The sequence below is a fragment of the Apteryx mantelli genome, chromosome 1 (genome assembly GCF_036417845.1).
Source record: "Apteryx mantelli isolate bAptMan1 chromosome 1, bAptMan1.hap1, whole genome shotgun sequence".
Classification (NCBI taxonomy): Eukaryota; Metazoa; Chordata; class Aves; order Apterygiformes; family Apterygidae; genus Apteryx; species Apteryx mantelli.
The window spans coordinates 66703791-66729197 of NC_089978.1; the positions used below are offsets into that span (position 1 = coordinate 66703791).

Consider the following 25407-nt stretch of genomic DNA (forward strand, 5'->3'; position numbering starts at 1 on the left):
TGAGACTAATGCAAAACAAAGTACCACTACAAATCTTCCAGGACAGAAGAGCTAAAGTCTCTTTTTCTAAAATACATAAATTAATAGGGCTACTGCAGAGGACAAAGTACTATCATCCTGCAGAGAAAATAAAATATAACTCTAAATTAAGAGCAAGTTAATTTAAACCAACTATGAGCAAAATGCTACTGTGCACAATTCACATTGTGTTCACAGAATATACTGCCACAGAGAAGTCAGAATATCTAATACTATGGCTGAATTTTGAAGAAAGCTGAGTAACGTTTTGATCATTAGCATGCATATCCACAAATATTGTTATGATAAGGACAACCAAATTTCACGTATTCACTGGAGTTGGGATGGAAGCCCATAGCCTATCCTCTTAATACTGCACTACATGCTTGACTAGGTGTGTTGGAGATTGCACCAAGTGGAAGGGAGGTAGATGAAAGAGGTACCATAGCTTCCACTAAAATTTCGATTACTCAGTTCAAGTCAAAAGACTTGCTAATCCATTGTGTGATCCTGCATGGCAGATTTTAAATGCCCAGGTCTTTCTTAAAAGAAAGAAGTTACCAAAATGTAACAAGACAGCTGCTCTATTAAGGCAGAGCTGAGCTGGTTTGGGCCACACATGACATTCAACATTGCAGAAAGTACTCAGAGTAAAATTGGTGCTTTCTACTGACCAAGCAAAATACTTTCAGTATCATTGCTACCATTATACCAACTGAAAACAAAAATCAGCACTGGATTTAAAATCCAAGGCATCTGACCTTGCTATTGTGGAGCACTCAATGTGCCATCCAGGTCTTCCTCTTCCCCAGGGAGAAGTCCAAGATAGCTCTTGAGGTTTGGCAGCCTTCCACAGGGCAAAATCTTTACCATATCGTTTATCAGTATTGACTGTCAAGAATAAGTGATTTGTTATTGGGATATGTCTCAGAAAGAATGGACAAATGAAAGCAAAAGGAAATGCGCATGTAGGGAACAATTCAGATTTTATTCTCAGTTGCCCAGCTTCTTTTTGCTGTATCTTTCCTCCCTTCCCCCTCACACAAGGTTTCCAGTTTGTTGAACAAATCTTTGCGGGAGAAAAAAACAAAACAAAAAACCCCCCCACAACTTTGAATTAGATTGCTGCAGGCTAAAAAAAAAAAAAAAAAAAAAAAAAAGGGTTCAAGATTCTTTAATACATCTTATCCTTTGAGTCCCTGTGACCTTATCTGGTTTTACATCTTTCATTTAGTTACTTATCAGCCAGATTTCTACAACAAACAGGTTGCTCTGCAGTGAGAGAGGTAAAAACCATTTTTTCTCTGGGCCACAAATCATTTCTCATTCTATAAAATCAAAAGCAAGTGCAGAGAAGAACATCAGAACTGTTCCTGGGCAGCAGCGACATTCCAGTATCATTTTCACCAATGTCTTATTGAAAGACAAAGTCTCCTCCCTAACTATATTTGCTGCTTCCTTCACTATACAGCCATTTTTGCCACAGTACTGCAGAGAGGTGAATCATGTTCAACAGTTAGTCCCTCTTGACTCCTAACTCCCATTCAGATAAATGCTACTTCCAGCAGAAACTACAGAATGGGGTTCTAGAGTCTCCATTTTTTTGTTAATACATGATCTTGTATTTGACAAAATTATATACCTATTTGGTTTGAAGGGATCTAGCATAGCAAATGACTCACATTGCTCTAAGTTCCCTGTTCTTAATTATTTAACGTTGCTCATCTGTTTAATCAGCAGTGATGTTAGACTTGCTTATCCTTATTCCAGATCACTAATGAAAATACTTTGTATTACTGGGTCTAGACCAATTCCTGTAGGATTCCAGTATCGACTCATTTTAATGATGATTCTCCACTGACAGTCTTTTTTGGAGATCTGTTAGATGGTCATTTTTCTTGATCCATTCAGCTTGTACTTTATTGATATATAAAGTCAATTTCTATTCAGAATTTCATGCAATATTAAATGAGGCACACTTTAAAAAAAAAAAAAAAACTATTACACCTGCTTCATCAGTCAAACTTGATAAAACTAGGATTATATTCCTGTCCCTCTATGTCTTATGAACCGATTCTTCACCTCGGCTTTTTCATTATTTTGCCAAGCTCTGGCTGACCAGTATCTGATGACTCCATCCCATCCTTGCCTTTTTTGAGTACTGATACAAAAAAGCACTATTCCCATCTTCTGGGTGACAGACTAAACAACAGTCACAAAATCTGTAGAAGTAACAGTACCTCTGGAGGCCATCTAGCCCAACCCCTCTGCTCAAAGCTGGGTCTCTTAGGAAAGGTTGCTCAGGACCTTGTCCAGTTGGGTTTTGAATATCTCCAAGGATAGGGACTCCACAACCTCTCTAGGCAACCTCTTCCAGTGTTTGATCACTCTCACAGTAAAAAGAGTTTTTTTCTACATTTAAATGGAATTTCCTGTATTTCAATTTATTGCCTCTTGTCCTGTCACTGGGCACCACTGAGAAGAGTCTGACTCAGTCTTCTAAGATCCTCCCTAACTTTCTTTTCTCAAGGCTAAACAATCCCAGGTCCCTCAGCCTCTCCTTGTATGACAGACACTCCAAGCCCTTAATCATCTTTGTGGCCCTTCACTGGGCGCACTCCAGTATGTCCATGTTTCTCTTGTACTGGGGAGCCCAGACCTGGACCCAACATTCCAAATGAGTCTCACCAGGGCTGAGTAGAGAGGAAGGATTGCCTCCCTCAACCCGCTGGCGACACTCTTCCTAATGCAGCCCAGGGGATAGTTGGCCTTCTTTGCCATGAGGGCACATTGATGGGTCATGGCCAAGTTGGTGTCCTCCAGGACGTCCCAGTCCTTCTCTGTAAAGGTGCTTTCCAGCTGTTAGTCCCCAGCACGTTCTGGTGCATGGGGTTATTCACCTCAAGCTTTGTTATGGCAACAGCATTTTCTCATTGTTAAGTAAGAGTGCTAGTCTCCTTTATCCAATATTATTATTCTTTTACACAGTTTGGAGAAACTGTGAGGCAGCCTGCAGAGCTAACAGAGCTCTAAAACACAGCACTGATTTGTTTCAGGGAGCATCAAGAGGGAATTGCCTTCACAGCCTCTGCTCTCCTGGATGATTCTGTTTTTGACACCACACCCTGTAGCTGCCACTGTTTGCTTGGGTACTGTCTAGGATATTCAGCAATGGAAACATTCTGGATTCACAAAGAAGAGACTGACCTATAATCTACCTATTTTTAATTTCTGGATGGAAGGAAGGCATAAAAAAAAAAGTCCTATTTTGATGTTCTACTTGAACAACAATAGTCATTATTAAAAGAAAAAAAAAAGCTCTGAAAAGCCCCAGACACTGGCAAAAAATAACATGTTGCAGTAGTTATTCTGTAAGATTGAAGTTCTGAATGCAGTTCTTAACAAGAGTTAAGAACAAATAAAAAAGGCATAATACCTTAAAACAACTTCTGTGCTTACGTAAAAAAAACCACACCACACTAAATCATAGCACATCTCTAGCTACACTCAGTTGGGGACCACTGTGCTACTATATGCCTAGGGCTCATCAAGAGGGTAATTACAGCCTATCAATAACTTTCTCTAAAGAACTGTCAAAATACATTCCCTCTGCAAGTTATAATGCTGAAACAACTCCAGAGCAGAGCTGTGAGAATTTTTTGGCTGCAATTCCTGAGCATCAGCCTCCCAAATTTGTTCAGTAATTCCAAACAGATTTTTTAAATGAAGAAATGCTGAACTTCAGTGTACAAAGGATGTAGACCTGCATCAAGCTCTCCTACGTGAAGAGTTGATCACACCCAACTTATGGAAACTACAGAAAGCCTCAGCAATCCTGCTCAGCAGCTGGACAACTGCAGCAAAGAGAACAGAGCAGGACTACAGACCTGCTTTACCACAGTCTATCAGGAAACCTACCATCCCTCACACAGTCTGCTCAGCAGTAATTTGGTCATGAAAGGAGTAAATGCATCTGGTTGGTATACATCAGAAAGGTGTAACTGCCCAAACAATAACACAATAGATGGTGTTTCTTGCATTTACTCTTGACTGCCTCATCACTGGCTAGCGCAAAGGCTGAGAAGATAACCTCATTATTAAATTTGTATGCATCACTCACAAGCATTTAAATAAAATTTATTAAGAACCATAACTGTTCTCAGGTACCCAATCAAAGGTATAAAAATAAATAAATATGAAAAGAGACAGAGATTTCTCTTACACTGGCAGCAGTGAGTGCTTCAATAAAAAACTATTAGAACAATGTGGTCTTAACCAAAAAGTTGGCTACATACAACAGGTTAGAAAATTTTTTCAGGCTGTTCTATGAGGCTTTATGCATAGATAAATCAAGAGTTTGACAAAGCATTAATACAAATTAGTGCACGAACTTACCTGCTTCATCTTCTGCATCAGGATAAATAGTAGTTAACACTCCATATCTTTTTCCCCAAGACTTAACATCAAAATAAACATTGCCTAATAGAAAATAAATGTTTAGTTTTATATCAAAGATGGGGTACATTCACTCTGCTGATATGATGAAGAGATAACATTTCCCTGAAAGCAAACCAAAACAAAATGCCATTGAACTTCCATTTGAAATTCTGATCTAGAAATTCAGAAATACTGCGCAAGTAGCAGCACTTCCATGTTATTTGCTCTCCAGTAACTTCATTGCATTTGTTCACTTTGCACATGAAGATTACTGTCTTTTTTTTGATGGAGATCTCACTGAGTTCTTTCCTGCCCACATACAATCAGCAATCCCCTCCACAACTGAAAAGTCTATTACTATTCCAGTTATAATGCAATTGAATCCTCCTGCAACCACCAGCTCTGCTAAAAAACTTCTACACGTCGTGCTTTGCAGACACATGCTACATAGCACATAGGAGATGCCCATCCGCTGTTTAGAGTTAACAGGGTTCCCCACCTATCTTGTAGCACCCAGGCCAGGACTTCCCCACAGGATTTGACATGACTGTTCAATTACAGTAAAAAATTATGTTAGTGACGAGTTACATTTAACATACAAATTGAGCAACAGTTGTTCTGTGCGGTCACATCATTGTGGATGAGTTGCTCACACCCTGTCTGCTAATCAACAGAAGGAAAACCTGGTACAGGGTATCTCATCTGATCACAAAACAGGATTAGAGAGCACTGATATCCTGTCCACGTGCTAACATGGAGTTGCTTTAATATAAGTCTTACCTTCTGAGGTTGCATAAGCTTGTCCTCTAGCAATTATTTTTTTTATAAAGGAAACTATCTGAGGAATGTTTTCAGTCACTCTCATATATACTGTAGGAGGAAGGACCTTAAACAAAGAAACCGTAACAGCTTATTAGCCTGTGTGTGAAATATACTGCTGATAAGCCACTTCAACTTAAGAAGCGTCAAATCTCTTTAAAGAACATTCTGCTCAATTTTATCTTTCCAAAAAAATGTTGCAAATATAAAAAGTCATAGACAGCATTTAAGATATAGGTTAAAAAAAAAAAAGTTTGAGGAGCAGGAAAAAAAAAAAAAAAAAAAAAAAGAATCCACTAATTTTCTCCAGTGGCTTACTCTCTGCTTCTGACAGTACTCCAGACCAGAAGCAAAGTCATCTGAAGTCAATAAAAGAATATTTTATGTCTTACATGCTCAAGACTAGGCTATTTCTGTATATTAGTAAATACATATTATCAATGAACCACAGCTCAGTTGCATAAGGCACGAAAAGTCCTATTCCTAAATAAATGTAACACATTCATTCATCTTCCACAACAGTCAGGGTTTGATTTTTTTTCCTCTCCCCTTACTCAAAAGCCATTCTTCCCCCCCAAAAGAGTGAAAAAAGTAAATCAATATTCAATATCATAACAATACTTCACCACAGAAGCAGTCAATCAATTTATTTCTTCAGATCAAACTGTCAAAGTCAGATTCCTTACCAAAATACAAGCTTTAAAATACTCTTAAATTTAGAAGTTCAAGTATCTGTACCTTCAAGGCAGCCATATCTTGTTTAAAGTCTTCTTCATAAATACGAGCAAGAGCTACTGGTGATATACTCATCTGAAAAAGAGAAGCAGATTACTAAATCATAAATCAAAGTAATAATATAAAACACTGCAATCTTTTATCGGTGAGTTAATAGCTAATTGGAAGACTTACAGAGCCCCCAAGGTAAAGAGTCAGAAGGCTTACTAAACTAAAATTCGGGGGAAGGCTATGTAAGTTATTTATAACTGAAAAGTGGTATTTCATTTACACTTTTGAGTTACCAAAATATTTTAATATCAATCTTTTAAGAGAAAGCAACTAAAAACTAAATTAATAAACTCCTTCCCTCCCCCATTATGTTTCTCCTGAGAGGGTCTTCCACTAGTGACAAGTTATACTACAGAACACAGGATGTGAAATTCACTCAACTTACTGTCAGGGCATACTGATACAACCTGCATGTCAGAAAGACAGATCATAGACTTGCAGGATCAGGCAGGATATTAATTTTAAGTGATGAAGGAAAATAAGATATTTCAGCTAGTCATTGTTACTCTCATATATCAATACAATCAGAGAAAATTAATTGAAAGTCAGTTTCATATTTTGCCAAGTACAGTAGTTCTCAAACACCTTTTCCACATTTCTCATTCATGTGTTGACTGACAGGAACAGGCATCTTCATAGAAGTAAAGAATACATGCAATCCAAAAGGAAAGAGGCAATTTGCACATGACAAGATACTTGTCCCAAATATTCAGAATAGGTCAGGGCTTGAAAGATATGCGATAGCAAAACCTGCCCTAGCAAGCAGAAGCATGATACCGAAGTGTTTCTAATTAGATTTTTTTCATCTTCTCTGAGGAAAACGTACTGGGCAGGAGCCAACATAGTGACATTCTCTCCAGCTTGCAGGTAACTGAATCATTAACAAAATAAATTCGGTTTCACTTCTACCGTTCACTACGGGAGCATAGTTAAGGAGTCTGGTTTTCAGATTGCAGGTGCCTACCATGATTTGAACAAGCTACTGGACAAGCAGCCAAGAGTTCTGGTGAAGACAAACCAGATGCTCATCCTGCAATAACGCAGATCCTCAGCACCGAGAAACGAAGGCATGCCTCTGCCTACACATCACGGTGTTCTTCCGGACACCAGCACTGCACTTCATCTCATTACCCAGCTCAGCTGCTGCTTTGATCAACAGGAAGAGAAAGGCACCTAGGGGGAGACAGGGAAATTCCTCCCATCCTTAGATGTCCAAAATGCGAGAAGATTCATCTCCCTCTCAGATGACTACAGAGGGAACATAGCATGATCATCATAGACAAGATGCCCAACTTTTGGACTCTTTCTATATGAATCCCAGAGGATGGGGAACAAAGGGAGTCGGGCATGTTGATCCTGACACTATAATGCTTCAGGTACTGACGGCCCAACAACAAAAATCAAAGCACACAGCCAGAGGCCTTGGCTGTCCAAACAGACTGCTCAGAGCAGGGCAGGCACCAAGCAACCAACCAACAACACAAAGATTTCTTCAGAAAACAAAAGAATGGGGTAAATGAACATAAATTCTTTTAAAACATGATGCCATTTTTCCCCCCCATCAAATGTGGAAGCAAATGTCCATCATGTTCTGACAATAAAAAATTTTAAATGCATACACACCGATTTAAATGCGGTATTTTTTTTAGAGTACTGACTTACTGCCTTAAAAAAGGCTGGAGGTAAGTGGAAAAAGAGAACAAAAAACAATTTCTACACAAGAGCAGTAAGCTAACATTCTTTTGAATGTAGTGCCTTACATTAAACTGCAATAGTAACTGTTTATTTAAAAATTAAATTAAAAAAGACACCTGTCAAATTCTCTGGCTCCAAGAAACTACCTTAAAGCTTGCAACTGTAATTTGATCCAACACATTCATTGATGATCCAGAAGACATGAGTTACAGATTAAAAAAAGCAAAACAAAACTCATTAAAGAAAGAAAACAGTTTAAAAGCCAAAATGCATTCTTAGCATTTTAGAGTTCAAAAAAAGGTTTAAAAAAATAAATAAATAAATAAAAATAATTCACCAAGTTCAGTTGATTTAAAAAAATAAAAAGTCTGATTAAAATCTAACTGGGAGCTACTTATAACCATAAAACTTCTAATGAGGTCAACAACCCTGAGAATTCAATTAAAGGTTTGGTTGAGTTGATGCTTTTTTAACTCTACCATTTTTATATTAATCCAACCCTATTAAGGCCCCAATCTCATCAAGACTTACCAGTACACTCAATGTCAACTTTCAAATAGGCCGTGAATTCAAACAGGGTTAAGCAAACTTTTTAAGATGCTGATGCCACACTTAGCTGGTGCTCAGCACCTTTCAGGAGTTGCCCTCATGTATATGAGATGGTAGAACTCTGCATATCATAATGTTTTATATTGTCAGCACCTCTTTAATGACCGATGCTGAAAGAACATCAGCAATGATACAAAACTTTTCTTCAGAAAACAGTCTGAAACGTACTGGCTGATATGTTTTGTTTTGCTTTTGGGATAAGACACTCTTCAACTCTACTGAAGGTTTACAGTGGCTGTTTGTTTCCCACTGGCCTTCCAGGTACAGTGCAAGGTTGTAAGTACATCTGCCCTGAGTGCTGTAATACAGCCCATGCTGCCTCTCAAGCTCTACACAGTTTCCTCCGCACAGAGGTCTATGTCAAACCCTCCAGTTTCCCAGCCCCTCTAAAGCCAAAGGTGACTAGAGCTTTCAAAATTTATTATACACTAATTAAAACAAAACAAAACAGAAAATACAGCTAGGTCTTTTCCCTATGTAAATAGCTGTAGAAAATACTGAAAGTTTGGTTGAGAGATTGTAACTAATACCTACCTCATTGGCTCTTTTAATTATTTTGTCATCTATATCTGTAATCCCCATCACCATGACTACTTCAGTTCCAAAAAAGCTAGTCATTATTCTTCGAATTATATCAAACCTTACATAGGAACTGGAAGAGAAAAAAACATGAGCTTTTAAACATGCATCAGTGAGAATAAATTTAAATAAAAATAACCAACACCACTAACACCCACAGAGACATGCTAAATTAGCCAATACTTGGAATAACAAGGGTTTGAGTAGATAAAATGCTTTTCCAAAACTAGTTGAAACCTGCAAAAAAGTCAAGTAAATTTCAGTTGAACTGGTCTACCCTCTTCTGGCATTAGTGACACATTACATCATATTTTCTGAATTTTTTTTGGTTGCATCTCTTTAGCAAAACTTCAGAGAGAATTTGAAGCTACATGTTAACCAGAAGACTTTCTTAAAGTAAACAAAACAGACACACATACGAACAGATCATATATTCTTAAAAATAAAAACCCTTAGTCCTTTTAAATTTTAACAGGTTTTGAAATGCCACAGGGCAGAAGAACACAAAGAAAACAATATAAAAGGGTTCAAATTAACTTTGTTTAGAGTCAAACAACAGCTACAGCTATTAGTTACAAATAAACGATTTCATTAACACATCACAAATCTTTTCTGATACCAGAGAACAGATACTTTTGGGGGTTATTTTGTTTTACTTATACTTGAGAATCAATTTTCAAAGTTATTCAGGTACTTCATGCTAAAACACAACTGTTAATACTATCAGACTGATCAATGTATAAGCTGTACAGGCCTGCAGCAGCCTATTGCTGTTCCAAGACTCTCCACTCAAAATTCTAAAAACATGCTTTGACTAAGTAAAATTCAATTATTACGTGAAATACTAAAAAGTGACTAGAGGCTCTCAGCCTATGCTGCAGCACACTGAGAATCTTCAGCCTCCATTGACTTTGAAGAGAACTGAGTGTACTGCTCCTGCAGGATGGAGTCCAAAAGAAAATTCACAGATCTACAGTTTTCCATTCCACCTAAATGAACTGCAGCAACTGTGTCTGTCAAAGCAAGCAAGTGTAAACAAACATCACGAATGGATCTGCATCCTCTCCCTTAGCTGCAGGGACGAGGTGGCATTAGGATTCAGGTTTAAGCATATGCAATATCTTGACGAAGAAAAGTTTTCTGTTTTTTACCTTTTTCTGTTCTCATTATGTTCATACTAAAAAAGGCTACTTGAAAGGCAGCACATGCTGCCAGGTAGGCAGTTATTAATGAATATCAGCTATTGCAAGTGGTGCTCATTTAATGTTGTGACATGACTGCATGAGAACATTAAACTGCTCTTTGGACTCCTTTCAAAGGAACAATACCAGCATCAAAAGCTTAAAATTAGATTTAACAGCTCTGTAGTTTCAGTTCCCAGAACATACACAAATTTTGTACTGTTTCCTCTCCTGTGATCTTCTAACTTAATTTTTGGAAGAAACACTGCAATGAGACAGATCTGACATCTCAGAAAGCAGGTTCCTTACAACTTCAGTATTAAACAAACTGAAAAGAAAAAAAGCAGACTGAAAACCAAGGGGGTGGTACACCAGGTAAAATGCACAGAATGAAATCTCTTCTTGGGCTTGGGATTATTCTTATGGCAGAACACTGAGCTAGGAACCTGAATCTTAACCAGGCCCACACCAGCAAAGTCAAGGCTAGTCTCAGAAGTCTTTTATTTGTATAGAATAAAATTTGGATGTTGTATCAAAGCACACAGAGCACCTGTTCTGAATCCTGGAAGCAGAAGCATGCTAGAGAAAGTTGGTTTATTTATAGAAATAAGGAATCAGGGAAGGGATGATAATTCAGTTCTTAAATGCTTACTAAGGGTCTCAAGCCCATCTCCATTATTCATTTCTGCAGCATTACCTTCTGCATTTGTTGTGTTTGTCATGACTCAAATGTAAAAAGGCAGGGGAAAGAAAGGAACTTCAGTGATAAAATGGTATAATGGTATGCTGGTCTTAAAAAAAAAAAAATTACAAGAGGGATACTGTAGCAACTATGGCCACAGTAATCACTCCATTTGATTTCATGCTCTTTCCCAAAGCATTTCCTGGTCTGTAGGCCCCCATCAGGAGCATTCATTTCAGTTGTGCCTACTAAAATAGTGCTCCTGCAGCTCTACAGTTAGACCTAGCTACTGGGGGGGGGGGGGGGGGGCGGGGAAATAGTCCTAACTACCCTTTCTCAAAGCAGTATATAAAGAGGTCAAAAATAGGTGCCACAGGCATATGGCCAGCTTCCAGATCAGGAAAGCCTAAAATTGTTAGTTCAAACATAGGATAAAAAGCAATGGATAAAAGAACAGGCAGAGTGAGGTCTTTTAACCAAAAGAATCTGAACATAGGAAAGCAAGGAGAACCACCAACAAAAACACATTCAAGAGACACAGAAGAAGCAAGACCAAAAGGTGAAATTCTCAGGCTTAAAAAGGTCATACTCTAGATCCACTCTATCACTTAATACCTGTTCTAGCAAACAGAAGAATGAACAGAACACGTAAGGGTCATATAAGCTATTGCCCTGCACAGCCTTAAGTGTTGTCCATACCTCCCTTTCTTCAGTACAAAGTTAGATCAGTGAGACTTTATGTTAAAAGAACACCATGCACATGTACAGAGAGCAAAGATACTGAAAGGAGAAAGAAAAATATGAACAAGAAAAAAAACAAAAGAAATAGTAGTTGTAATATCAAGATTTGGTGTAATTCACTGTGCCAAAACTATGTATAATACCAATATAGAAAAAAGTTACTGAAGAGTGGATTCCACTGGACCATAACAACAGGGTCATCCTCAATACAGCGCTTTAGAACAGCGATAAACAGAAGTGCTGCATTCAGCTTTCTGGAAACAGTAGTATTGTGCATCCTGTTCTCCCCTCTCCCATTTTGCTCCTCATGGTATTAAATATTTCCTTTTACTTGGTGTCTTCCTCAACACTTGCTCTCAAGCTCTAAACCACAAAACTGGTAAATTTAAAAAGGTTTTAGAGAACTGATCAGCTGTCTCCTAGTGATGGAAGCGCTTCTGCAATTCTTCTCCCTGTTATGCTATGAGGTAGCAGAGAAGACAGGGCCTATGGTACTAGGAGAATCTAAACTGAATAACAAAGAAATGTACTGATATGTTTTTACATAATTGCTCTCAAGCTATGATTTCAAACTGCAGTTATTTCAAGATGAACAGTAATACTCAACTGCACTACAGTAATTCTAGATGTAAATACTCTAGGATTTTAAATGCTCTAGATGACCCTGCTTGAGCAGCAGCATTGGACTAGATGATCTCCAGAGGTCCCTTCCAACCTCAACCATTCTGTAATTCTGTTAAACACACATACTGTTAAGAAACTTCTTTTTTTGGTATAAAGTTCCCCTTATGTATAAGGTACAAGTGAAATAATTCAAGATGTTATTTTCTTGATTCTTAGATCACTAGTATAGAGCTAGGATAGTTTTCTGGTAAGACTGGACAAAAGCAAGGAGGATAAAGACAATAGTACATACACACAATGATACAGCAGCATTTAAGGACAGGTTGCCAATAGTATTTTCATACAGTTAGCATTTTTAAATTTCCTTTTTAAAGAACGAAGCAGTAGTTATCCTTAAGTAATACTTCTGCCATAGCTAAGCCCTGAGGAAAATGCAACACAAGTTTCAGAATGAAGCTGATACAACAGCAGAGGTTATGAAATGCCCTACATTAAAAATGAATTATTTACATATACAGCCTTTGATGTTCATATAGTTGGCAGTTATCTGGAACATTGCTACTCTTCCAAGCAGTCCACTGAATCTTGTTCTTTTAAGAACTATGAGATATGAGCTCAAGAGCAGCTGAGCTGCTGCAAGTTCCATTATCTTCACAAGACGCTGCAGGTGTTCTGCACATCTTCAGATCAGGTAAGTTTAAAACAACTGGCAGCAACCTTCTCTGAGGCAGTTAAAGTATTCTTGCAAAATTACTTACAACGAAGCAGGTTTGTTATTGTAATTATTCTAATGACCTGCTGAGAAAAATGCTGGTCATTTTTACACGTTACTACGGGGATGTTACTACGTGAAAAGGCTTTAAAGTTAGATGGGCTTTCAGAGAACATCTGATTTTTAATCTTAAGAACATCTTTTTAATAGTAAAACAACCCTGAGCAGCTTTTCCTTGGTGCAGACACAGTATCCAAACTAAATTCAAGAGAAAAATATGTTTCGTATTTTGAGGCTATACACATTGCAACAAAACGTTCTGCTTTAGAAGCCTAGATGTTCTACTGTTTGCTCACACCAGAGGAATTAAACAAAAATAAGCAAACTATACAGTTTGCCTTCTAACTATTCACAAAAATATGACCTGAAAGAATTAACATATGCCAGGTGAGAAGCCAAATTAGTGCATAAGATTATGCTACATCATGTTAAGATGACCTGAAATAATTCACATATCTTAGCAGAAAGAAAAACAAAACTATTAATAGTTTTCTCCAAATTATTTTGCTCCCCCAAAGCCTCGCTGCCGGCGACCGAGCCCGGCAGCGCTACAAAGCGAGGCAGGGCCCCGGCGAGCCGTTTCACCGCTGGGCGGGCTGCAGGGACCCACGGCGGCGCGCGTGTTTCACTTGTCAGCCCCGCGTGCCCGGCCCGGCACCGCCCCGCAGGCGACACGCGTGGCGCGGGGCGGGGGCAGCACTCACCAAGCGTGGCCCAGGTGCGCCCCATCGTACACCGTCGGCCCGCAGCTGTACCTGCCGAGAGAGGGACACCCTGAGCCGCGCCGCGCCGCGCCGCAGGGGGCGCCCGCCGCCGCCGCCGCCCGCCCCGCCGCCCGCCGCGCCCCCGGCCAGGCGCTACCAGGTCGCCACTCCCTCCTCGCCCAGCACCAGCGGCTCCTTCCGCCGGCTCCGGCTGTTGTACGCCACGATGCCGCTGTGCCGGCCGGCCGGCGGCAGCCATTCCCGCCGCCGCGCCGCGCAGCGCCACCTCTGCGGCGGCAGCGCTGCGGGCCGCGCATCCCCCCCGCCGCCCGCCGCCGCCGCCCCGCAGCGCAGCCACCGCCGAGCGGCCGCGGCGCATAGCATGGCCGCAGCGCCCGCCGCCCCCGGGCCCGGCGGCAGCAGGCGGGGAGGCGCCGGCTCCGCCCCTCGGCGGGGAGGGCGCGAGGCGGGGCGCGCGCAGCCCCCGGCGGCTGTTACCGCGACACCCGCGCCGCCTGTGCCGGGAAACAGCAGGCGAGTGGGGTAGCTACAGCCGGAGCGGCAGGAAGAGGCGGGGCGTGAGGCGAAGGGGGCCCGCCCGCTGCCCCGGGCCGCCTCGGCCGCTGCTGGCCCCGCGGTACGCGCGGCTGCCGGCGCCGGGTCCCCTCAGCGCGGGGTGGCGGCGCGGGCCGCTGGCGTGGCCTGAAGCCGTGCTCGCCCCGCCTGAACTCGGCCGAGGTAAAAGCGCGGACCCAGCCGTGTGCGTGAGTTTAACCGCCTCCGCGCGGTTTCTTCTCTAAAGGGGTTTTCACTGAGGGTGAGTTTGGTTTTGGTTTTTTTTTTGGAGACTGTTATTTTTTAATTATTTCTACGGTGTATATCCAGTTCAGTCAAACTGAGATGGATCTGTTTTACTGTGCCTTGCATGTCAAAGGAGTGGTAGCGTGTCACCCCTAAGGGAAAAGCCTGCCATGCCTTTCCAAAATCGAGTTTAATAAATCAAAAGTCTCAAAAAAACAGTTTTGTCCCCCCTTATTTCCAGGTACCTGTGTAAAAGCTATACCCAGCTTACATGTTTTAAAAAATGGCCTGAGCTACTGTGACCCTAATTAATAACCATACTCAATGATTTGTACTTTAATCAGCTGATTTTCAAGTTCCTTTCCAGTGTTATGGCAAGCAAAGAACATGGTTTTTTTGATAATGCTTCTCTTATCTGATTGTGGATCTTTTTTCTTTCAGAGCACGCAGAGGAAACAAGGTGGTACTTTAACTGGCTGGAGCACCTAGGCCCACCTTGGAAACCATGAACTACGACTACAGTGAATAAAAGTATAATGGAACAGACATAAGGGTTGCCAAAAGTCTGTTTCAACTATTGTCTTGTTTGCAAGAGTAGCTATGAGCAGGTATCTAGGAAACAGTGAGAACAGTACAAGCATATATAATATTTTCCCTACTACTCTCCCAGCTTCTGACCAGAGGACTTCCTGAGTTGGTTGCATTTTTACAGTTTCATAACTCTCAGTGGGCTGCTCTTCCATTAATTTCTCCAGCCTCCATGATCACCCATCAACTTTTATCATCTATGACATCCTCTGGCAAGGAGTACCACAGGTCTACTGCCATTTTCAGGAAATGCCTTCTTGGCATGTTTTGAACCTGAGGCTTGTTAGCTCCATTTGCTGCTGCTTGCGTTAGAAGAGAGTGAACAGTCAATTCCAACACATGCTCTCTGTGCTGCTCCCTGTTTTATTTTTCTATATGGACTTCTAAGCAGACTGTTCAGAGTGGAGACTTCTTAAATTTTCCTGAGCACTGCATTTCTTGCCTGCTAAAGCTTCTTGCTGGCCTCTATGAGGAAGGTAATACAGAATGATCACCGCCTTCCTTGACTGGACATTCAGAGAATAGGTTTGGCTGTGGTGAACTAACTGCCTTGTAGAAGTCCTGAAATTTTTTCCTCTTGAATCTGCAAAGGACAGGTTTGATAGATTTTTCTCAAATTTAATATAATCGTTTGAATCATTGCACTTACAATAGAAATCTGTCTTCATCAATACAGTATGTTTACATCTTTATTTTAGAGAGCATCAGATATAAAGTCCTGCCAGGGGAAAATGTTTTCTTTTTTTTCTTAACATATAGTCATTTTCCACAATATTTTTCATCTGACAATCCTAGCTTTTTGATCAAATAAAAAACTATTTTACGTGCTTGCTATTTTGAGGCTAGCTAGGATGAAATTGAAGATACCATCCAATAACCTTTGTAAATGTTTGCTTTATATGTTTCTCGGGAAGCTTCACAAGCCAATTATTTCAGTTTCCATAGTGAGCTGTTTTTGATGTCTTTACCGTTCTAAACACATCCTGTTAAGAGTTGTCATTAACTCTGTTGTCTTCTTTGTTCTGTATAGTGCCAAGCTCTTTGACAGAGTTCAAATCAATACTAAATAACAATGGATGGTTTTTAGCTTTATTTCCAGGTTTAGCTATCATGGATGAAAGTGCCAACTGATCAGAGGAATGCAGCTTTCTTCCCCCTGAGCTTCAGAAAGCTTAGTGTCTTGTGGTATCCAGACAAGCTTTAATTTAGCTTTTAGTCTAGAAACCTTCATGTCCTGCAATAAAATACTATTTTCTAAGGGTAGGAAAGGCTACAGTTATTATTAAATGCTTGAAACAAGCAATTAACATTCTTCACACTTCAGATTTGTTTTAATGCAGTAGAATAAATTCAGTGGAACAGTCAAAAGTATTCTACAAGCACTAAAAATGGAAAAAGTACTAAATCCAATTTCAAATGAAAAGCAATAATAATCCTGATGGATTAGAGCCATTATTATGCATCTTAAAAATACTGGTAGGCATTCTCAGGAACAGTTGGGCTATGGCTATATCTGGAGTAGGAGAAGGTGCCTTTACAGGTTCCCAGCAGCTGGAGCCAGGGTATGCCCGTTCAATACCAGGGTATGCCTGATCAATACCAGGGCTGGGCCTATTGTACTCCCATTACTTACATATTTCCTGCTGAGTAGTTAGTAGGGGATGCAGTATGCAGAGAGGTAAATATCTGAGTCAAAATCCCATTGAGGTGTATATGTTTCAAGTAAACTGTTGATTCAAGGGGACACATCTCTACTTAAAACTGTCAGGTCACATTTTCATGTTTTCCTTAGGAGCCATCAAGGCTTCCTTTTCTTTTTCTTAAATAAAAGCTGAAACTCTTAAGGTAAGGACATGACTCCAGAAGTCCTTAGAATGGGTTTATATATTGTCTGTCCATTTATCTGCATAAGCCTGAAGGCAGTATTTTCTCCAGGCAATATTTTGATAAAGGGAAAATCTGGTAGAATAATTCCACATGTAATTTCTGAGGGAAATACTTGCAGAACTGTGCCTTTTGAGGAGTCACTTTTTCTTTAATAAATAGAAGTCTCAGGGCCTTGAGAAGATACCCATTTCTTCATGCATCAGTTACTGCATAAGAATGGAAACTACCAGTATGTTCAAAGCAACCGTTTTTCCTCGGTGTCTATCTGTGTGACTAGCAAAAAGGAATCAAGCGAGGAGAAACTGAACAATATGGAATGTGATCCACTGTGCTCTAGAAGTGCATGTTCAAGCTGATATCAAAAAAAGCCCTTAATTGCAAAAGAGGAAATCCTTCCCAGTTTGTGGATACTCTTTGTGTTCGGCAGAAGAGGGGAAGTTAATGAAATGCCTAAGACCAATAAACCACAGAGCAAAGATTTGGTAGGGTGAATAGCAGACCAAGGACATGGTGGCAGGGGAAGAGGACTGAAGAAGTACAGCTCTGTATGTTTTCCACTAGCAAGTCTGCAACACTCTTGTGGTGGGCAGGGTGTTCTGGTTCATCTTGTATTTTCCAATTTCCAGTCCCAGGTATTCAGACCAGGAGTATGATTTGTTCCCAACATGTAAGTATTATCACTGGGCTAATCCCAAAGCGTGTTTTGTAGCATAAGAAAAATAAGCAAATAAAAATTAAGCTAAAATTTCCTTTTTTCTTCTCTATTCATTATTCAGAGACACATTTTTTACGGTTTGACAGTTTTTCCCTAAGTGTTCAGTAGGTTGCACTTCTTAAAAATTAAAAGACGTCTCAGAATTGCTGGCATAAGAGAAAAGCAGTATCTGTTGTGTTATCAAGACCATGTTTCTAGTATCCATGGCCCTTGTAGTTAAGATTCTAGTTCAGAAACCTAGCAAGGAAACTAACCATGAGGAAATAAGGGGAAAAAAGGCCTAAAAGACAAAGTACAAACCAAAAGTAAAAATGAGCTAAATCCATACCACAGAACTGAGTTTCTCTCTTTGCAATCTGTAATAACCTGTAATTACAGACATGTTTTGAATTATCCTTTATATTCTATTTTTCAAAACCTAGGTGTTTTTCAATTTGTCTAAGAATCTCATTTAATTTTTAAAAGGAGAATAAAACTTGTCTCTGTGCTTATGTTTGACTCAGAAATCTGTTTTTACCTCTGTTGTACATTTTTTTTGGCCATTCTCCAAAATATTCAAGAAGTAAAAAGCATGCTTTACAAAACAGAAATCATCTTGAGGGACCTATTTAAAAAGACTAATCCTGGAGAAATAAAACTGCAAAAGAAGTTTTAAGGTTGATCCACAGAAAGAACAGTGAAAAAATAAACTTTCCTAGCAGGCTGGACACTGACATTTTGCCCTCCATTATTAGAAGATACATTCTTTATAAGGTTTAACAGTTTTCCCCTAATTGTTCAGTGGGTTGTACTTATCTTCTTAAAAATTAAAAGATGCTGTCTTAGAATTGCTGACAGAGGAGAAAAGCAGCATCTATTGTGTTATCAGGATCATGTTTCTAGTAACCGTGGCCCTTGTCGTTCAGAAACCTGTCTCTACTATGGTTCAGATAACTTACCCATCAACTGCTCTAACAAATGCTACCAGTTTTTCATCAGAAGTATTTGGCTCCTGCGCCCTGGTTTACAGAATCAAGCCTGAGAGCTTATATGAATTTGATTAGAGGTCAGATTCATCTTATTATCAGTTTTCCAAGAAGGCGGCAGTCTTGGCATTCTCTTTTTTAAGTTGTTTCCAACTGGTGAGATGCACCTTTTTTGAACTCCTTTTGGGAGTGTGGAGCCCAAGGAATAAGCTCCCCTCAATCTGTGCTGACTCCACATTTGGACAATTCAGATATACTTCAGCCTTGCACTCCAAGGACCCCAGGGCACCATTACTAGTTCCAGTCAAAATTATTGACTCATCTTCAATGCACTGCTGCAGTAAGCGCAGCAGGTGCCAGAAAGAGAAGGCGGCAGCCAGAAAACAGCAGGCAGGGGAAGAGATGTGGAGCTATATCCGGTGAAATACAGAGCATTGCCTATTTCCTTAAGTAAGGCTTGACTTAAAAAAAAAGTTTAAAATGGCAGGCCTACGTTAGGTAAGTGTTTGAGTCTTATATGTGATGCTCTTGAGCCTTCACTGGGAACCAGTGGACCAACTCAGCTAGATTTGTTTTCCAGATTTTGGGATCCATTAATCCCATCCACATCATTTCCTGACATGAACAGGTAGGTATTTCTGGCCCAAATGTTCATAAATGTTATACGCTATCCAGTGCGTAGACAATGCATATAGCAATAAAGTTTGAACTATGACTTTTGTCTGCTGGTCTTAATACTTGCAAACCTCAGTTCTGCTTGTCTTCTGTGTTAACCTTTTGCAGTTTTGCTTCAAAACCTTCAGCCATAAGGGAAATGATTACACTTGTAAAATTATCATCTCCCAGGTAAGCATGAATTATTATAGCCTGATAAGCAAACAGACAAACAAACAAGCAAAAAAACCATATGGAACTGGAGAAGAGAAGGATTATGCTACTAAATGGTCAAGAAACAGCAATTCATTGAAAGGTCTAACTCATATCTGAGTTGTCTGTACTAATAAAGTATAATGACTAACGATCAGAAGACATTATCTTTTCTAATAAATAGAGCTACAGCTGTAGTAATTACAGTGTATTTCATACAGCAATATTCAATTAAGGCAGAAAAGAGAAAAAATGGCAGCCATGATTCCTTATACAATCTATCATCACATATTCAGTATCTGCATTTGTGGAACATATGTGGAGGTTTTGGACTTCATTCTGCTCATATTAAGAATTCTGAACTTTATGCTGATGAGCTGGAATAACCATAATTACTGGAGGATTGCAATGCAACTGCAAGAGCTGTTGTTACAGAGCTAGGACTGTTCAGCCTGGAGAAGAGAAGGCTCAGGGGAGATCTTATTGATGTGTATAAATATCTTCTGGGAGGGTGTCAAGAGGATGGGGCCAGACTCTTCTCAGTGGTGCCCAGTGACAAGAGAGGCAATGGGCACAAACTGAAACACAGGAAATTCTACCTCAGCAGAAGAAAACGCTTCTTCACTGTGAGGAACAGTGAATACTGGAACAGGTTGCCCAGAGAAGTTATGGAGTCCCCATCCTCAGAGATATTCAAAACCTGAACGGACATGGTCCTGGGCAACCTGCTCTAGCTGGCCCTGCTTGAGCAGGGGTGGTTGGACCAGCCAGTCTCCAGAGGTGCCTTCCAACCTCAACTATTCTGTGATTCTGTTGATGTAGCAGCAGATTCCCTTGATTCCCATTGCTGTGAGTCTTTAATAGGTAACAGCTGCAAGAAAGTTTTGAAAATACATGACTCAGGGGTTTGGGTTTCTAAATAGAGAGATCTCTTATAATTAAAGAGGTTTGACGGTTGGGAGCAGAAACCTAAAGGAGAGTTAGATACCTTACACTCTAGTGAAAATGAAGTCCACCAGTCTCCTCCTTCTCTGACACAAGTATCATTCCCTATGTTTCTACTTGTGTCTGTTCCACCAGAGTAAGGAATGGGGCTCTAATAAGAACGAACTACAACTCTGTTCAAGATCTCAAGTCTCTCACCTACCACAGTTCAGAGGAAAGAGGAGGCTAAAATAACAAAGAAGAATGCAGAAAAGGAGGAAAAGAAGCAGAGATGAGCAATGGCTTGCAGCTCCACATGTTCCAAGACTTTCCTACCTGGAGATGAACATATATGCCTGTTTTTTCCCCTTCTTAAAAAGATGACTGACACATTGCTGAGCCCAGGATGTGATGCAAAGAGTAAGTATTTCTGGGTACAGGTATATTTGGTGTCAAGAGGATGGGGCCAGACTATTTTCAGTGGTGCCCAGAGACAGGACAAGAGGCAATGGGCACAAACTGAAACACAGGAGGTTCCATCTGAACATAAGGAAAAACTTCTTCACTGTGAGGGTGACAGAGCACTGGAACAGGTTGCCCAGAGAGGTTGTGGAGTTTCCTTCTCTGGAGATATTCAAAACCCTGCTGGACGCGATCCTGTGCAACATGCTCTAGGTGACCCTGCTTGAGCAGGGGGGCTGGACTTAGACAATCTCCAGAGGTCCCTTCCAACCTCAACCATTCTGTGATTCTGTGATTTAACTGGCACAATACAGAGCACTAAGAATCATATTTGGGAACTGTGAAAGGGGATCTTCAAAGCATATACCAAACACATTTTCTGATGACCCCATTCCCATCCTTTCTGCGAGATTCCACAGAGCAATTCTTCACTGTAGGACCCGTGCAACATCCTATGATGGTTTCTTCTGTCAGTCTTCTGGCCAACATGTGAGAGGATAATGGAGGCAAATCGAGTAGCCAGTGCTTCTAAGAGGTAGATGATACCAAGTTCTCTATCTTCACTGCATCCGAGCCTATTAATACTTTTGAGTAAATTACTCAAGCCTAGCAGGCCACAATTACACTTGAAAATTGCACCTTCCTAAATTTTGTTGTCTAGAAGAAGGGACAGAAATTCTTTTTCAGTAAATTAGCAGGTCCTTTTATGAACCGATTTCTTACATGTATAATTACTACTCTGTGTCTAGACTGGTGGTTAACTTTTTTGCAAGAACAATTTTCTTTTTGAACTCATTTAAATTCTTTTTAGATGTCCTGCCTCTACCAAATCATAATTACTGGCTTTGATTCTTACACTAGCCAGGAGACTGTTAACTACCTATGTTTGCTGACAGTAGCTCAGCTTCTTCAAGGTAAGAGTGAAACAGGCTGTAACTACCAAAGTGTTGCCAACAATTTAGAATAGGTGTTCCCAGGCTAGTGCTACCATTACACAACTCCCTCTCAATGGGAGTACACAGGTCCAGAAACACTTGCTTGGAGCATTACCTGGATGCTGCAGCACACACAGTAATTTACATACTTCAGATCTCAGCTTTTCAAGGCTTACATCAAGAAGTATAGCAACTCACACAAACAGAAAATGAAGGGAAGAAAAGAACTGAGAATGTATACATTTCTTCAGAAGATGAGCAATTGCCTTGTGAAATCTGTCCAAAGAAATGGGCTAGGGTCGGTTGAAAATGGGCTCAGTCTATGCTGTGGAAGATCTGCTCCACCAGGAGTGCTGAGGTGCTTAACTCCCACAGGAGGGATTGGGAAATAGCTGCCGGCGCTCTTTTGAAAATCCCACTCTTTGGTGTTCAGAGACTAAATTGATGACAGCAGCAGGAACATTTAAATAGTTAGATGTTAAGGTCCTTAGTCAGAGTCTGTCACTTCCTCTGTTCTGTACAATAGTAAGCAGAACATTAGCACTTAACAAACAACTGTACTAGCAAGTCTGAGCATTTAGAAATCATGACTCAGTCTCCCCTAAATTAGGGGATTGCCGACGACATTTTAAAAGTAAGAGAGGTAGAACGCGGTCGTTGTTTTGCCTCTCTTGAGTCAGGTTACGTTTTCCAGGCTTTCTCTGCAAACCCCGGCTTCTTTCTAAAACGAAACTCGAGATTCTCGCATTACCAGGTGATGGCAGGCTCTAGAAAGAAATTATGAAAGGAAGTCTCGGGTAAACACGAGTGCATTTCCCTAACGAGACCCGAGATAAGATCGTCAGGCGCTGGCAACGCTGCGTTACTAAGTTAAAAAAAAAGAAAAGAAAAAAAGGAAAAAAAAACAAGGAAAAAAATCCGGTATTCAGGCTCCCTGGTGACACGCGGGGGGCTTCAAGGAGCCGTTGGTGCCGCCGCGCACCTCCCCCCTCAGCGCGCGCCCCGCCCCGCCCCGCGGCTGCCCTCGCCGCCACGGGGCTGGGGGGGGGGGGGGGGGGAGCAGCCGCGGCAAACTTGCCGCCGTTGCTCCTTCACCGCCTGCAGCTCCCTACCGTATTCGTGAGAGGGCAAACGGGGGACACCGGCGCCTGGCAGCCTTCGCCAGCTCCCCCGGGCGGGGGGGGCGAGAGGCGGCCCCGGAGGCGGGGCGGGGCGGGCACCTCAGGGGTGAGCGGCGAGGAGCGGTGTCTCCGCGGCGACCGATACTGTTGTCTTGACAACTGGGCTTACCGATAAAAACGCTTTTTAAACGGCAGCAACGCCTTTCCCTCCCGGTGGCACGCACCGAGAAGAAAGGGGGAAAACCACCCCTTAAAAAAAAAAAAAAAAAAAAGGAACCGCACGGCACCACGCCACTTTATTTGAAAGGGACGGAGTTAAAATAAAGCCCCAGCTCTTCCGAAAGGCGCCTGCCCGGTGGTACCGCGCGGCTGGCTCAAACGGCGCCGCAGCGGGCCAGGGAAACGCGGGGCCACCGCCGCCGGAGAAGCGGGCTCTCCAGCCGCTCCGAGCCATGGCTTCTCCTGCACCGAGCCTGCCTGGCTGAGGGAGGGGCCGCGGGAGGGAGGGAGGCAGGAAGGGGCCGCCATCGCTGGGAGAGGAGGCTCTCGCTGGGCGTACCGCAGTCCCCGTCCCCCCGCGAGGCTGGTCGCCCTTGTGCGCGGCGCGGCTGCCGCGGGGCTCCCCGGCTCGGGGCCGCTGCTGTGGTAGTTATGTGTCAGCGTAGCCGCGGAGGGGGGGGAGAAGGAGGGAGCGTGTGTGTGCGCTCCGAGGACCTTGGGGAGGAGGGAGGGTCTCATCTCCCCACACCCATCGGCATGGTGCAGAGGAGGACGCTCGTTTAAATGTTACTAGCGTCTCCCGGGTGGCTGGGTCGATGTGCACTATGCCTCTAGGACGGTTTAGCTTTCGGGAAGATCTTGGTGTGTGTCGTGCACGCTACCCCCCCGTTCAGGGGTTGTTTTTTAGGGGGCGACGCGAGGAGGACCTGAAAGACGGGGGAGCCCAGCAGGACAGCCCCCCTGGACAGGGAGCTTAGTAGTGACTGGCCTGTATCAACCAGCTGTTCATTATAACAGGCACAGCAGCAGCAATGTGCAACGAACTTTACAAAACAAACAAAGACAGATTCTCTCCGGGCGGGCTGCAGCCCAAGTTAAAGGTGACCTACAAGACAGAAACGATCGTCTCCGTGCTCTCATTTGCTGCCTCGCGGTCTGTGCAAAAGCTGAAATACGCTTTATACGCTTTGTCTTTTCTTTTTTTATTGTTTTGTTTTTTGTTTTCTCCTCCTCTAAAAGACGGGACGCCCAGAGCAGTGGTAGATTTATGGCATGCTAGATGCCGAGGAAGTCAAATTGTAATTTACAAGGGAAGGCACAATTATGTGATTGGTCTTCAGTTTGAAACTCGGAAGGACGACTGCCCCCCCCCTTTTTTTTTAGTTTAAAAGCCAATGCTAACGGACATGGGGGAAAGGCAAGACGGAACGCTCTGATTTCTTAAAAATGCACAATTCTCGTGCTTTTTTACTTAAGGGCTTCTCGCAGTCTCCGGGTCAATCTGTAGACAAGAACGCGAGCAACACACGGTTAAACAAGACCTCCCTTTTTTAAGTTGACCCCAGAGAGTTTCAGACCGTTCTCTGCCCTAAAGCAGGGAAGGGTCAGAGCCGGGGGAGGGAGGGGGTGCACTCCACCTCACGCTGTCCCAGCTTTCGGGGCAGGAGGATTTCCATAACTCAACCCCAGGCACCCTGCAACTCTTCCCCCCCCCCCACGAGCGCCTGTTATTCCCCTCTCCTCGGAGCATTTTCCCCCACACGCGTGGGCTTTCCCCACCAGCTAACCCTTGCCTCCCCGTGGCCTTCCGCAGCCCAAAGCGCTGTGAAACGGGCAGCCGCAGGAAGCCCGCCCGCCCGCCGGCGAGCGCAGCCAGCGCGCATGCGCCACACCCTGTGGCTGCTAGGAAGTGTAGTTTACCTCCGTACCCAACGTTAGGCTCCATTTTCTCCTCGCGCTGCTTCGAGCGCGCATGCCCCTACTCACGTCCCGCCTCCTCCTCCGGCACGTTAGAGTCTCTTCTGCTGGGGCCGGTATCCCAGGCAGCATTGTCACCACTGCGCCCTCCCTCGTGCACGGCTGCGATTGGCCGGGAGAGCAGCGGGGCGGGACACGAAGGCGGAGGCGATTGGCTGGCACGGCTGTCGCTCGCCGCGGGGATGATGGATGCAGCTGGCTGCTGGCTGTGCCGGGGAGGCGGGGGCAGCGCTTCCTCTCCGCCTCCGGCGCGGCTCCGGGGGAGCCCTGCCTGCAGAGCGGGGTGACGGCGCAGCCACTCTCGTGGCGTCGCACGGCTTTCTCAGGCCCCCCGCGCCCCCTCCTAGGGGAACGCGCAGAGCTGGGATAAAGCATGTCCTCCCCTACCGGTTTGCTAAAAACTGGACACTCCGCAAAGTTCGTGCCCTAGTGCCAAAGCACCAAACTTCACCCGCGGGCTCCCGGCCGGCCGGCCCGCGCCGCGCGGCGGCGGCGGGGGCTCGCCCTCGGCCTCCTGC

General features: G+C 42.7%; 1 protein-coding gene and 2 long non-coding RNA genes across 6 annotated transcripts in view; 1 reads left to right on the forward strand and 2 right to left on the reverse strand.

Moving 5' to 3' along the window:
• Window positions 1–13740, reverse strand: part of CARS2 (cysteinyl-tRNA synthetase 2, mitochondrial) — a 45447-nt gene extending 31707 nt beyond the window's left edge. For 2 of the 3 annotated variants that reach the window (XM_067293942.1, XM_067293952.1), the window contains exons 1-6: window positions 13648–13740; window positions 8899–9016; window positions 6013–6084; window positions 5236–5341; window positions 4414–4497; window positions 780–909 (exon numbers count right to left, since the gene is read on the reverse strand). In XM_067293942.1, the coding sequence (XP_067150043.1) occupies window positions 780–909; window positions 4414–4497; window positions 5236–5341; window positions 6013–6084; window positions 8899–8982 (476 nt within the window). In that variant the 5' untranslated portion in view covers window positions 8983–9016; window positions 13648–13740. Of the gene's footprint in view, window positions 1–779; window positions 910–4413; window positions 4498–5235; window positions 5342–6012; window positions 6085–7024; window positions 7234–8898; window positions 9017–13647 lie in introns of those variants that run through there. The other variant, XM_013954126.2, reaches the window with a different exon arrangement.
• A 420-nt stretch (window positions 13741–14160) lies between these two features.
• On the forward strand, window positions 14161–16885 carry LOC136991594 (uncharacterized). The gene is made up of 2 exons (XR_010883795.1): window positions 14161–14464; window positions 14890–16885. It is a non-coding gene; the product is annotated as an uncharacterized lncRNA (long non-coding RNA).
• A 5116-nt stretch (window positions 16886–22001) lies between these two features.
• On the reverse strand, window positions 22002–24921 carry LOC106493970 (uncharacterized). Of its 2 annotated transcripts, none has more exons than XR_001294220.2 (2): window positions 24833–24921; window positions 22002–22558 (listed from the first exon to the last, which is right to left on the reverse strand). It is a non-coding gene; the product is annotated as an uncharacterized lncRNA (long non-coding RNA). The 2 variants fall into 2 exon arrangements; XR_010883796.1 differs by lacking the exon at window positions 24833–24921 and adding an exon at window positions 22904–22978.
• Between the last annotated feature and the right edge of the window lie 486 nt (window positions 24922–25407).